The sequence below is a fragment of the Vulpes lagopus genome, chromosome 23 (genome assembly GCF_018345385.1).
Source record: "Vulpes lagopus strain Blue_001 chromosome 23, ASM1834538v1, whole genome shotgun sequence".
NCBI classification, from domain to species: domain Eukaryota; kingdom Metazoa; phylum Chordata; class Mammalia; order Carnivora; family Canidae; genus Vulpes; species Vulpes lagopus.
Genome location: NC_054846.1, coordinates 26,203,511 through 26,217,627, shown reverse-complemented (window position 1 = coordinate 26,217,627; position 14,117 = coordinate 26,203,511). Strand labels below are relative to the sequence as shown.

General features: G+C 38.7%; 1 protein-coding gene across 5 annotated transcripts in view; it reads left to right on the top strand.

Moving 5' to 3' along the window:
• APAF1 (apoptotic peptidase activating factor 1) overlaps positions 1-14,117 on the top strand; it is an 85,515-nt gene that overhangs the window by 2,863 nt on the left and 68,535 nt on the right. For 2 of the 5 annotated variants that reach the window (XM_041738302.1, XM_041738297.1), the window contains exons 1-5: positions 697-1,007; positions 1,841-1,980; positions 2,828-2,997; positions 3,178-3,370; positions 4,025-4,222. In XM_041738302.1, coding sequence (XP_041594236.1) covers positions 2,860-2,997; positions 3,178-3,370; positions 4,025-4,222 — 529 coding nt within the window. In that variant the 5' untranslated portion in view covers positions 697-1,007; positions 1,841-1,980; positions 2,828-2,859. Of the gene's footprint in view, positions 1-696; positions 1,008-1,840; positions 1,981-2,827; positions 2,998-3,177; positions 3,371-4,024; positions 4,223-14,117 lie in introns of those variants that run through there. The other 3 variants (XM_041738300.1, XM_041738301.1, XM_041738299.1) reach the window with 2 other exon arrangements.

The window sequence follows — 14,117 nt, the reverse complement described above, 5'->3', positions numbered from 1 at the left end:
CAGTGGTTTAGCGCCTGCCTTTGGCTCAGGGGTGATCCCAGGGTCGTAGGATGGAGTCCCGCGTCAGGTCTTATGGGGAGCCTGCTTCTCCCTCTGTGTGTGTCTCTGCCTCCCTCTCTGTCTCTGTCTCACGAAAAAAATAAATAAAATGTTAAAAGGAAACAACGTTGGTAGAAACTTGGAGTATTATGCTGTAAAGAATATTATTTTTATTTGTTTTTTAAGATTTTATTTCTTTATTTGACAGACAGCAAAAGCAGGGGGCGTGGCAGGCAGACGGAGGAGAAGCAGGTTCCCCATTGAGCAGGGAGCTCATCATTGGGCTAGATCCCAGAATCCTGGGATCATGGCCTGGGCTGAAGGCAGACCCTTAATGACTGAGCCATCTAGGTGCCCCTATTTTTATGTATTTTTTAGAGAGCTAAAAAAGGGCAGAGGGAGGACAAGAATCTCTCTTTGGGCAGCCTGGGTGGCTCAGCGGTTTAGCGCCGCCTTCAGCCCAGGGTGTGATCCTGGAGACCTAGGATCAAGTCCCATGTCGGGGCTCCCTGCATGGAGCCTGCTTCTCCCTCTGCCTGTGTTTTTGCCTCTCTCTCTCTGTGTGTCTCTCATGAATAAATAAATGAAATCTTAAAAAAAAAAGAATCTTTTTATTTTATTTTTTAAAGACTTATTTATTTATTTGACAGAGACAGATCATTTTGGGAGAAGAGCAGAAGGAGAGAGAAACTTAAGCAGACTCTGCTGAATGTGGCATTGGCGCCCTGGGGCTGGATCTCAAACAACCCTGAGATCAGGACCTGAGTTGGTTGCTTAATTGTGTCATCCAGGCACCTGGAGAGAGAGAGAATCTTAAGCAGGCTCTACATTCAGCACAGAGCCTGATATGGGGCCCTATCTCATGACCTTGAGATTATGACTTGAGCCAAAATCAAGAGTCAGATGCTCAACTGACTGAGCCACCCAGGTGCCCCTTTGTGTCCACTTAATCCAAAGAATGACCACCAGTGGGTATTTTCTGTAGCTTTATCATACTTAGCAGCTCAACCCAAACACTAATGGAGTAAGCATGTGAGAAATGTATTTACAGATAAGGAGCCAGAGCAAATGCTCACCTAATAATACTCAATACCAACAGTGCTCTGTTTAGTACTATGTTAGATAAAGACACCAAGAAGTTTCTAAACATTAAGATTTTCAGTATGATCACTATTTATAAAAATCTTTAAAAATTTTTTAAATTGTAAGAATACTAATATATATTGAAAAGATTAGGACTGTATAGAAAAGCACAAAAAGGAAAAGGGGGAGACACCCAAATCTTGCTACTTAGAAGTAACCAAAAGTATATTTTGTTGAAATAGACTTCCTAACATCTGCCTATGTATTTGTATGATATTAACACATTTTTTGTGCTATATCTGGGATTGTATTTCTAATTTTTAAAATCAGTTTGTAGGGAGTATCTTTCCATGTCAGTACATGGAGATGTTGCTCTTTTAAGATTTTAATTTATTCATTTGAGAGAGAGCATGAACAGGGGGAGGGGGAGAGGGAGAAGTGGAAGCAGACTCCCCACTGAGCTGGAAGCCTGACGTTGGGCTTTATCCCAAGGCCCCAGGATTGTGACCTGAGCTGAAGGCAGATGCTTAACCGACTAAGCCCACCCAGGTGCCCTGAGATGTGTCTTATTTTAAATGGCTGTCTAATATTCCATTTTACATACATATTCTAATTTTTAATCCATACTCAGAAAGGTGGGCATTTAGGTTGTTTTCATCTTTTTTCTCACCTAAACATTCTCTGTTAATTTTTTTTTGTTTGTTTTGTTTTGTTAAAGTAAACTCCATGACCAATGTGGGGTTTGAACTCATGACCCTGAGATCAAGAGTCACATGCTCTATTAACTGAGCCAGCTGGGTACCCCTGTTAACTCTTTTTGTGGATATTTTTGCCTACATATGTGAATGTCTCCTTAAGGTAAGTTTCTAGAAGTGGGATTTCTGGGTTAGAGAAATCCCTTTAAATGCTTTTATATCTTTAGTATATTGCCTTCCAGAAAAGTTTCATACGTTTTGTGCTCTTCTCAAGTAGTGCATATGAAAACTCATTTTGTCACCCTTTTTTTTTTTTTTAAGATTTTATTTATTTATTAATGAGAGGGAGGGAGAAGCAGGCTCCCCGCAGAGCAGTGAGCCCAGAGTGGAACTCGATCCCAGGACCTTGGGATCAGGACTTGAGCCAAAGGCAGACAGTTGACCAACTGAGCCTCGCAGGGACCTTTGTCACACCTTTGAAAGCATTGGGTTTTGTGCATTTTAAAAAATCTTTGCAAAAAAATCTTTATTTCTTAATTACCAGTGAGGTTACACATCTTTTCTTTTCTTTTCTTTTCTTTTCTTTTTTTTTTTTTTTTTAAGATTTTATTTATTTATTCATGAGAGACACAGAGAGAGAGGCAGAGACACAGGCAGAGAGATAAGCAGGCTCCATGCAAGGAACCCGATGGACTCAACCTGGGAATCTGGGATCACACCCTGAGCCAAAGGCAGGCGCTCAACTGCTGAGCCACTCAGGCATCCCAATAAATTTTTTTTTTAAGATTTTATTTACTTGACAGAGAGTACACAAGTAGGGGAGCAGCAGAGGAAGAGAGAGAAGTAGGGTCTCCACTGAGCAGAGAGCCTGATGTGGGGCTTGATCCCAGGGCCCTGGGATCATGACCTGAGTTGAAGGCAGATGCTTAACCAACTGAGCCATCCAGGTGCCTCTCACATCCTTTGATATCTTGATCGCCCTGACAAATATTTTGATGTTTTCCCCATAGCTCATGGTTGACAGAGAAAAATTCAAGGGAGGATGGATGCAAAAGCTCGAAACTGTTTGCTTCAATATAGAGAAGCCTTGGAAAAGGACATCAAAACGTCCTACATCATGGATCGTATGATTAATGACGGAGTTTTAACAATATCAGAGGAGGAAAAAGTAAAAAATGAGGTAAAGCCCTGTGAGGAAGTCTGTGCTATAAAACTTTTTTCTTTCTACTTTTTATTTAAAAATATTCGATATAATTATTTGAGTTTAAAAAATTTAATTTTATTTCAGAACTTGCACTGGTCTCTACTAGTTTATGTTGCAAACATATTCTTTGTGGTATACTAATTTATTTTTTTTTAGCCCACTCAACAGCAACGAGCAGCTCTGCTAATTAAAACAATACTTAAAAAAGATAATTATTCCTACATATCATTCTACAATGCTCTGATACACGAAGGGTATAAAGATCTTGCTGCCCTTCTCCATAGTGGCATTCCTGTCATCTCTTCTTCCAACGGTGGCAAAGATTCAGTTGGTGGAATAACTTCACATGGTTTGTATCCATGTCTTCTACAACATTTGGTGTCACGATAGCAATGTAGCTGTAGTTTTGTCTTAATGTAAATGGAGTCTGTTGAAGAGGTTGGTTATGATTAGTTCACTGAAAATGCATGTGAAGAAATTAGTTTTGTTTTCCAATTGAAGTTTTTATTTGCACCTGTGTTAACTGTCACATTTTTCTTGCCCGGTGAGCTGTCTACTGGGCATTTTTAGAGATTAAAAAGGCAGCTTTGAGGCCTTTAAGCTCTTCTCTAATTCTGTGTTTATTGAGTGCATGCATAGGAAAGAATAAGAATCTTTAGAAATCTGTGTTCTTGAAAGGAGTCCCATATTCTTTCCTTTACACCCTCCTTTCTAGTTTTCAATATAAGAAAAAGAGATAGGAGAATCAGAGAGGAATAGAGTGTATAAGGGCAGATATAGATGGAGCCTTGCATTGTTAGTAGTCATCTTGAAAAATTTATGTTTGTTTTTGTTATGTTCCGAGAAATAAGAACATTGAAGTTAGTATGCTAGCCACATTTTCTTCTCTTGGAAGTTCTGAGGGTAAAGCCTCAGCCTTGCTTTCTTTTGTTATTTTATGGTATGACTTGAGTAGCCATTTCAAAGTTCTGTTTGTTCATACTGGTTGTCTTTTGGATTTCAGTGAAGACAGTCCTGTGTGAGGGTGGAGTGCCACAGAGGCCGGTTGTTTTTGTTACCAGGAAGAAGCTGGTGAATGCAATTCGTCAGAACCTATTCAAACTAAGTGGTGAACCAGGATGGGTTGTCATATATGGAATGGCAGGTTGCGGGAAGTCTGTTTTAGCTGCAGAAGCTGTTCGAGATCATTTTTTCTTAGATGGTAAGTTTGATTAACATATGTTGCTGCCTAAGGAGTTAGTCTTTAGGCATGATAATAGTTTCCTATCGCTGCTGTAACAAATTATGAAAAATTTGGCGACATAAAACAACACAAATTGATTATTGTACAATTTGGGAAATCAGAGTAGTTCTTACTGGGTTAAAGTCAAGGTGTTAGCAGGGCTGAGTTCCTTTTTTTTTTTTTTTTTTTAAAGATTTTATTCACCCATTTATATGAGAGAGAGAGAGAGAGAGAGAGAGAGAGGCAGGGACACCGGCAGAAGGAGAAGCAGGCTCCATGCAAGGAGCCCAACGTGGGACTCCATCCTGGGACTCCAGGATCACTCCCTGGGCCGAAGGCAGGTGCCAAAGCGCTGAGCCACCCAGGGATCCCAGCAGGACTGAGTTCTTTTGGAGGCTCTAGGGAAAATCCTTCTCCTTACATTCTCTAGCTTTTAGAGGTGGCCTACATTTCTAGACTCATGGTCCCTTCTTCCATTCTCAAGCTGGCAGTACATAATAGCATCTTCAGATCTTTTTCTCTGTTTCTGAACTTTGCTTCTGTCATCACATCTCTCTCTCTGATTCTCACGTTTTTGCCTCTCTCTTCTGGGGCCTTTGGGTAATCTAGGATAATCTCATCCCCAAATCTTTAATTTAATTGCATCTGCAAAGTCTTTTTTTGCTATGTAAGGTAACATAAGTTCTGTGGTTTGGGATGTGAACATCTTCTAGGGGCTGTTATTCGGCTTACCACAGGCATGATTACATTTGGAATTCATTTTGTACTGAGCCTGTCACAATGAGGCTTGGCTAACCAGGCTAATAAATTCTTTTTTTTTTTTTTTTTAAATTTTTTTTTTATTTATTTATGATAGTCACAGAGAGATAGAGAGAGAGGCAGAGACACAGGCAGAGGGAGAAGCAGGCTCCATGCACCGGGAGCCCGACGTGGGATTCGATCCCGGGTCTCCAGGATCGCGCCCTGGGCCAAAGGCAGGCGCCAAACCGCTGCGCCACCCAGGGATCCCAATAAATTCATATTATTATCAGATGGTACTTGTTATCACTAGATTGAAGCTAGTTCCCTTGTATCTTAATAATTAGAGAGGATTATGGAGTTGATTTTAAGTAAGCTTTATACCCATTGTGGAGTTTGAACTCACGACTCTAAGATCAAGAATTGCATGCTCTACCGAATGAGCCTGCTGGGTGCCCCTGGGATTGTGGAGTTGAAAAGGATCTTCAAAAGTTGTTTAGCTTATATCCCTCCCTTTTAGGAAATATTAGACTTAATGCTCTTCTTTTAGTTGAGTGTTGTGGAGAAGGAGGTTTTTGGGAACTCCATTAATGATTCTCCTACTGGGTGATTCTCCCATGTATTTGGCATCTTGTATTAAACTATTAATTCCATTTCTGTAATTCTATCAGTTGCTTATCTTTACAAATCTTTATAGTAATTTGTCTATCTTATATGTAATCACCAAGAAAGAGAAAAAAATGGGAGTTGACTATAGCAACTAATGAGTTTTTGAGGATAGGCTTTATTTATTTTTTTAAGTAATCTTTATACCCAGTATGGGGCTCCAACTGACAACCCTGAGATCAAGAGTCCCATGGTCTACAGCCAGCCAGGTAGACGCTCCTGCTGATAGGCTTTATAGATTGATTTGCCATCTAATGACTGTCTTTTCTTGCTTTGGATATTGATGTATTCAGTAAATGTTTGAGAGCCTACTATGGAGGTTGGCATAAAAAGAAGGCCCCAGTCTATGCATCTAAGAAATTTATTCATAGTCAAGTAGAGCAGATAGGCATGTAAACAAATTATATGTGATAAATTGAGTGGTAGAAATAGTATGTGGTACAAAGTTATAGCAAAGGAAATGTTATGTCTGGGGGAAGAGGATGAACAGGACAGGCTTCCTGAATGACATGACATTTTAGCTGGAGTTTGGAGGAATAATAGAAGTTTGCCAGGCAGACTAGGAATGGGAGAGTAGGGAAGATGGGAGGGTATTGGGTAGATGATGGGGAAGGGCATACTGTGCAGAAGAGCATTTAGGACATTTGTCAGGTGTACTGCTGACCTTAGTGAATCTGGTGGCTTCTCAGGGTATTCACTGGGAAGAGTTATACAACTATATCAGTCTTCAGTTGCCTCTATTCATTAGTGACTTCAAGGGGAATTTAAAGCTAGTTCCTGAATTCTAGTTGTTAATAACTTTTTTGATTACAGTACATAATCAGCAGTTAAGAGATTTTATGATATGACAAAATGATGTAATAAATAATAAGCCTGTAAGAGGTTTAGAAATATGGAGGCTAGGGCACGTCTGTTTTACTCACTTGGGCTTTAGTTTGTACTTCACAGCTCTTGTCAGTGGTGTTAATCATACTTTTGTCAGAAGTATGCCTGATTCCATGGTTTTTTCTCTTTGTAATTAGAGAGGTTTTTTGGAATTCAGTTCCATGCAAGTCTTAGGGCTAATGATTTATTTTAATACTTATAAATTCACTCACTCATATTCTACTGCAAAGTTGATCACCAAGGTGTTTCAGGATAAAAATTGGTTTAAGTTCTTTTAGTGTGAAGAAATGGATTTTTCTTCGAATATTATGATGAATTTCCTTTAAAAAATATATTTATAACAGTAATTTAAAGATTGAAAATATGCCCTCAGTTTAAACCACTGAAGATTATTGGGGTGAGTTTTCAATTTTAGAGTTTAAATTGATCAACAACTTAATAATTATCCAGGAATCATAGTATAAATTGTGGTCTCAGATTTTTTTTTTTTAAGATTTTATTTATTTGTTTATGAGAGACACAGAGAGAGGCAGAGACATAGGCGAGGGAGAAGTCTGATGTGGAACTCGATCCCAGGACCCCAGGATCATGCCCTGAGCAGAAGGCAGACGCCCAACCACTGAGCCACCCAGGAGTCACTCACAATAGATTTTTAACCGCTTTGTTTTGAGATACTAGCAGTTGTCTAGTACCTAGTGAGCTTAATATCTCTCATGTTCTTTTGTGAGATCTCACATACAAAGGATTAGGTTAATCATTCCTTAGTTAACAGCTAGTATCATATTGGGTTTGCATAAGCCTTAACTTCCTCCTGTGTATGTTTCCTTTTAAGAATTTCTTATTCTCATTTTCCTTTCCCCCCTAAGGAAAAACACACTTTTCCATTGTGTCTCCTGTCCCCAACTACAGCACTGCTTCATTCTTGACAATAGATGTGTAGGTTTTCCATACATCCTGTAATTCTTTCTTCAAGACTAGCTGGGTATCCTACAATTTAGTTCAATTCTGACACTGTGTATATGGAGATAGTGATGGAGCCCACAGTGTAAGGGTGCAGTCTTGAAAGACTGCTCTCCTGCTCCCCCTCCCACCCTTCAGATAACCAATCACAAGTCCAGGTTGTTACCTATGCATCTGACCAAATGGCTATAGATTGGAGGTTTGCTCTCCTTGGATTTGATTTATTTGCTAGAGTGGCTTTCTCAGGAAAACATTTTACTTACTACATTACTGATTTATTATAAAAGGATATAACTCAGTAACAGCCAAATGGAAGAGGTGCATAACGCAAAGTATATGGGAAGGGGTGCAGAGCTTCCATGCCCTCTCTAATGTACCACTGTCTCCACATCTTCATCCCGGAAGCTCTCTGTACCCTGGTTTTGAGAGGCTTCATTACAAAAACTGATTGAATCATTGACCCTTGGTGATTGAATTCAGTCTTTAGCCTCACTTCCCTCCCTAAAGGTCTGAGAGCTTTGGGGCATGGGGCTGAAAGTTCCAACTGTCTGTATGGCAACAGTCCCCATCCTTAGCTTATATCAAGGCTTTCCAAAAATAACTTGATTAACATAAACTCAAGTGTGGTTAAAAGAAGCTTTTTATAATAATAATTTAACTTTTATAGCTCCAGAAATATTTCAGGAACTGGAAACAAAATTAAATATTGTAAAAAGTGCCCCTATGGCTCTTATTTGGGAAATTACAAGGGTTTTATAGCAGTGTGCCAGGAATAGTGATGAAGACCAAATAATACCACAATATCACACCTCCCCATGGGTGTTCCTTCCAATATATTTATGTTTTCTTGTAAAACATTTGGGCAGATATTGTAAATTTGCATAAATGTTATAGTATTAATTATTTTATTGTTTCTTAACTCTCTTGATACTGTTTTTTTTTTTTTTTTTTTTTTTTTTTAATTTATTTATGATAGTCACAGAGAGAGAGAGAGAGAGAGGCAGAGACACAGGCTGAGGAAGAAGCAGGCTCCATGCACCGGGAGCCTGATGTGGGATTCGATCCCGGGTCTCCAGGATCGCGCCCTGGGCCAAAGGCAGGCGCCAAACCGTTGCGCCACCCAGGGATCCCTCTTGATACTGTTTTTAAGATTTATCCTTGCTGGCTGCACATCTTGTTACACCTGATGGCTGCCTTACATGGGATACATCCAGCACATTTTATCATTATTCATTTCCCTAGCTAATAGATACATAGATTGTCTCCAACTCTGCTGCCCCAGCAAAGCTGGGTTGAACTTTTTTTTTTTTTAAGATTTTATTTATTTATTCATGAGAGATACAGAGAGAAAGAGAGGCAGAGACACAGGCAGAGGGAGAAGCAGGCTCCAAGCAGGGAGCCCAACATGGGACTCGATCCCAGGTCTCCAAGATCACACCCTGGGCCGAAGGCAGCGCTAAACCGCTGAGCCACCCAGGCTGACCCTGGGTTGAACTTTTATAGCAGTGAGAAAAAAATTTTAAAATTGTATTTAAATTCAATTAATTAACATATAGTATATAATTGGTTTCAGAGGTAGATATCAGTGATTCTTATGTAACACCCAGTGCTCATTACATCACATGCCCTCCTTAATGTCCATCACCCCAGTTACCCTGTCCCCTCCTCTCCCCCCTCCAGTGACCTTCCGTTTATTTCCTATGAGTAAGAGTCTCTTATGGTTTGTCTCCATCTCTGATTGCATTTTGTTTTATTTTTCCCTCTCTTCCTCTATGATCTGTTTTGTTTCTTAAATTCCACATGAGTAAGATCATATGATAATTGTCTTTCTCTGATTGACTTATTTCACTTAGCATAATATCCTTTAGTTCTGTTCATCTGTTAGAGGACATCTGGGCTCTTTCCATAGTTCAGCTATTGTGGACATTGCTGCTATAAACATTGGTGTGCATGTGCTCCTTGGGACCATTACATTTGTATCTTTGGGGTAAATACCCAGGAGTGCAATTGCTGGGTTGAAGGTAGCTCTATTTTCAACCTTTTTTTGTTTTTATTTAAAGATATATTTATTTATTTATTCATGAGAGACAGAGAGAAAAAGAGAGGCAGAGACACAAGCAGGCGCCATGCAGGGAGGCTGATGTGGGACTCGATCCTGGGGCTCCAGGATCATGCTCTGGGCTGAAGCCAGGTGCTCAACTGCTGAGCCACCCAGGCATCACAGGTTTCCTTTTTATTTTTATTTATTTATATTTTTTTTAGATTTTATTTATTTATTCATGAGGGACACAGAGAGAGAGAGGCAGAGACATAGGCAGAGGAAGAAGCAGGCTCCATGCAGGGAACCCGACGTGGGACTTGATCCCGGGACTCCAGGATCACGTCCTGGGCCAAAGGCAGGCGCTAAACCACTGAGCCACCCAGGGATCACCCAGGTTTCCATTTTAAAATTTCTTTGTGTCATTTGTTTTTCCATTGAGATTTTCATCTTTTACTCATTGCTCTTTAGGAGTTTCTTTTATATTTTAGATATTAGGCCTTGTTGGTTTTAGACTATATAAACATCTTTTTATTTGTTTCTATTAACTTTGTCCTGGATATCTTGAACAGAAATTTTTAATTCTGATATAGTTAAATCAATGAATTTTTGTGTCTTCTAATTTGTGCTTCTTGAATTTTGCTTAAGTAGTCCTGTTATAATCTTAGCATTCATATTTAATTCATTAATGTTTTTGGATTCTGTTTTAGTATATCCACTAAAGAGTAGGTACTTCCCTAAATATAGTTTTTTAAAATTTAAAATCAATTTCTAAAGATAAATTTTAATCTCTGGAGCACACTTCTACTTTATAGGAACACTGAATTTTTGCCATTTAATTGTAGTACAAAACCTTGTTTTTCTTTTGAAAGTGTAAATAAAGTTTATAAACTTCATTAAAACTGTGATTTCTGCAGAAGTTTTGTTCTTAGTATGGTATTTGGTAAAATTAAAAAAAAATTAAGTTCTTAAGTATTTATGCCCATACATTTTTAGTAACCCAGTTTCCTTTTGGGTGTTCAACCCTTTATTTATTTTGGGGGGTATAAAGGAATTGTGAAGAGTTCATGTTTTAAACTGTTGACACTGTTATTTTTATGCTGAGTTTCTAAAGTATGGAAGCTTTCTCCAAAGGCTGTCTGTTTTTTCTGTCTTTCCCAAGATTTCTTTGATTCTATTAAATGTTTAATTGCTGTCAGGATGAGTTACACATGAAAGTAGGATGAGGTTAATTTTCTCTGATTAAAGGCAATTTTTCTGTAAATAAGTTTCTCTGAATTACAGGTATAAGCCTCATTCAAGGCTAAATTGCTCCCTCTTGTGCCCGTAGTCAAGATGTTTACATTTTTTCTGAAATGTGGAATTAATACTTAGCATTTAACTATCATATTGTGTCAGTAGGATATTTGCAGATCAGTTGGTCATTTGGTCTCTTCACCTTTCTTTGTAAAGCTAGCAGCGTTTTATTTTTATTGTGTATGTTTCTTTTACTTTCTTTCGTTTTTAAAAAATAAACTCTACAGGGATCCCTGGGTGGCGCAGCGGTTTGGCGCCTGCCTTTGGCCCAGGGCGCGATCCTGGAGACCCGGGATCGAATCCCACATCGGGCTCCCGGTGCATGGAGCCTGCTTCTCCCTCCGCCTGTGTCTCTGCCTCTCTCTCTCTCTCTCTCTGACTATCATAAATAAATAAAAAAAAAAAAAAAAAAAATTAAAAAAAAAAAAAAAAAAAAAAAAAAAAAAAAAAAAAAAAAAAAAAAAAAAAAAAAATAAACTCTACACCCTTGTGGGACTTGAACTCATGACTCTTGAGATCAAGACCTGAGTTGGGATCAAGAATCAGACACTTAACTGAGCCATCCAGGTGCCCTGATTTTTAAGAAATTTTAAGTAGGATGCACACATTAAAAAAAAAATCACCACAAAACCTTAGGAGCAGCAACAGGTACTTTACAATTTGTTTTAAATATCACAAAAATAGGGGTGTCTGGCTGGCTCAGTCCATAGAGCATGTGACTCATGATCTTGGGGTTATAAGTTCGAGCCCCATGTCGGGTATAGAGATTACTTAAAATCTTAAAATATAACAAATACAGTTTTTTCATTTAAAAAGAAGTAAAAATTCTTTTCACCTGCCCTTCCCTTTCTCCTAAATTCTAAATTCTTCAACAGAGGTCATTGTGGTGAACAGTTGAGTGAATGTTTCCAAGCTTTTTTCCTGTTTCCTGTGCATTTATAAACCTGTGCATGCACAGAACACAGGCTTAACACTAAGGGAAACCTCAGAGATTTACTGTTTCGTAAATATTACTTACACTGAAGGAAGTCTAAGGGAACTTCCAGAAGCTTTCCCTGATGATCAAACTGTGCTCCACAGCACTATCTTTATGGTAGTTACTGCAGAATTCCGTCTCCTGGTCATTTGTTACCTTTTAGATTCTCAGGCCGTTACTACTTAGTACACTGTCATTTGTCATTTCTGATCTCAAGTCTTCTTCTCTCATTCCCATTTTTTTCTGTCTTACTCTCTAGATTTCCTCCTCTGTGGTCAGGAAACTCTATTTTATCAACTTGTTCTTGGAATGTTTATGTCCTTGCCTTATCTGATATTGGGTGATTTCCAAAAGATGCCACATTCTCTGTAGCCTTCTTCCGTGGTATGGATATTTTTTTCCTTTATATCCTACGTACCTCAGCACCAGGAAATAGGTGGATGTTGTCTTTGTCTTTCTATTGCCTCGTCCAGAATATTAGTAATCCCTTTTCCAACTAAAGTCTTTGTCTTTTGAGGTTCATTTCTCTGATCTTTCCTAGTTATGATATTGCTCTTATTCATTAATTATTGGAATTCTTAGTTATAAATTTAAGCTCTTCTTCTGTTGACACTCTTAGTAAGATAACCATATTTATGTGAATGAGTCATCCAAAACCTTAGCCTCTCAGTTGCTTGATGTCTTTATCTGCAATGACCATTTTCATTACTTCCCTTTATCCAGGTACTTCCTTATCACCGGTTGGCCCTTGTCCTTGCCAATACCAGAAGTGCTACCACTTTTGAAATCTCAATGTTCTACTTTTTGCCTACCTCCACTTACTCTATTCAAGTTCACTACTACAGTTTTCTGACCTATCAAGACTTACTCCTTCATTTCCTGATACCTGCACTGTTTATCCCATCAGCCCCCTCTTACACTCAGGTTTTTATCACTCATTATTCAGTTGCTTCTTTGCACATGCTCTTGGTCCTTTAGTTTCTTACTTGGGTAAATGCTGCTTCCTTCTCTATGCTAGGAGACGGAATCTAATTGCTTACTCCCTATTGCTTCATCTGAACAGTTACTTGCTTATTCCTCATTTCTTCACCCAGACTATTACTTGCTTCCTCCTTACTGGAGAAAATCACCCAACTGAGTTCCGATTTAAATTCATAATCCTAAACCTTGGCAAATTTACAAGTTAGATTTAGCTTAGTGGGTGTATAACCATTGCATTGAAGTTTGTAGGGTGTAATCATAAAAAACTTTTTTCCCCTATTGCCTGTTTAAAACTTCCCTGGTGCTGTTTCTTTACAGGTTCAGAGTCCCCAGGTCATTTTGAGTTTTAAAAACAATCTAGTTTTTTGGAAAGATTTATTTATTTATTAGGGGAAAGAGAGAGGGAAAATGCATGTGAGTAGGGGAAGGGCCAGGGAGACAGGCACCCTATCAGTTTGTTTTCTGTAGTTAAGAGTCAGTTTCTTGGTTTGTTTCTTTTTTTCCTTATTTGTTTATTGCTTTTGCTTTTTTGTTTCTTATTTGTTTATTTGTTTCTTAAATTCCTCATATGGGTGAAATCCTGTAGTATTTGTCTTTGATTTATTTCACTTAGCATTGTATTTTCTAGCTCTATCCATGTCATTGCAAATGATAAGATTTTATTTTTTTATGAAAGAATAATATTCCATTGTGTATATATACCACATCTTCTTTATCCATTCATTAATTGATGGACACTTCAGCTACTTCCATATCTTGGCTATTCTAAACAATGCTGCCATAAATATAGGGGTGCATGTATATCTTTGAATTACTGTTTTTTTTTTTTAAGATTTTTTTGTTTTATTTTTTTAAAGATTTTATTTATTTATTTATTCATGAGAATACACAGAGAGAGGCAGAGACACAGGCAGAGGGAGAAGCAGGCTCTCTGCAAGGAGCCCGATGTGGGACTCAATCCCAGAACTGGGATCACACCCTAAGCCAAAAGCAGATGCTCAACTGCTGAGCTACCCAGGCATCCCTAAAGATTTTATTTATTGAGAGAGAGATAGCAAGAGAGAACATGAGTGGGGTTGGGGGGGGGGGTGGTGATGCAGAGAGAGAGAAGCAGGCTCAATCCTGGGACCCCAGGATTATGACCTGAGCCAAAGGCAGCTGCTTTTTAATTAAAAAAAAAATTATTTATTCATGAGAGACACAGAGAGAGACAGGTAGTGACATAGGCAGAGAGAGAAGCAGGCTTCCTGCAGGGAGCCTGACATGGGACTTGATCATAGGACCCCAGGATCACTACCTGAGCCAAAGGCAGACGCTCTAACCACTGGGCCACC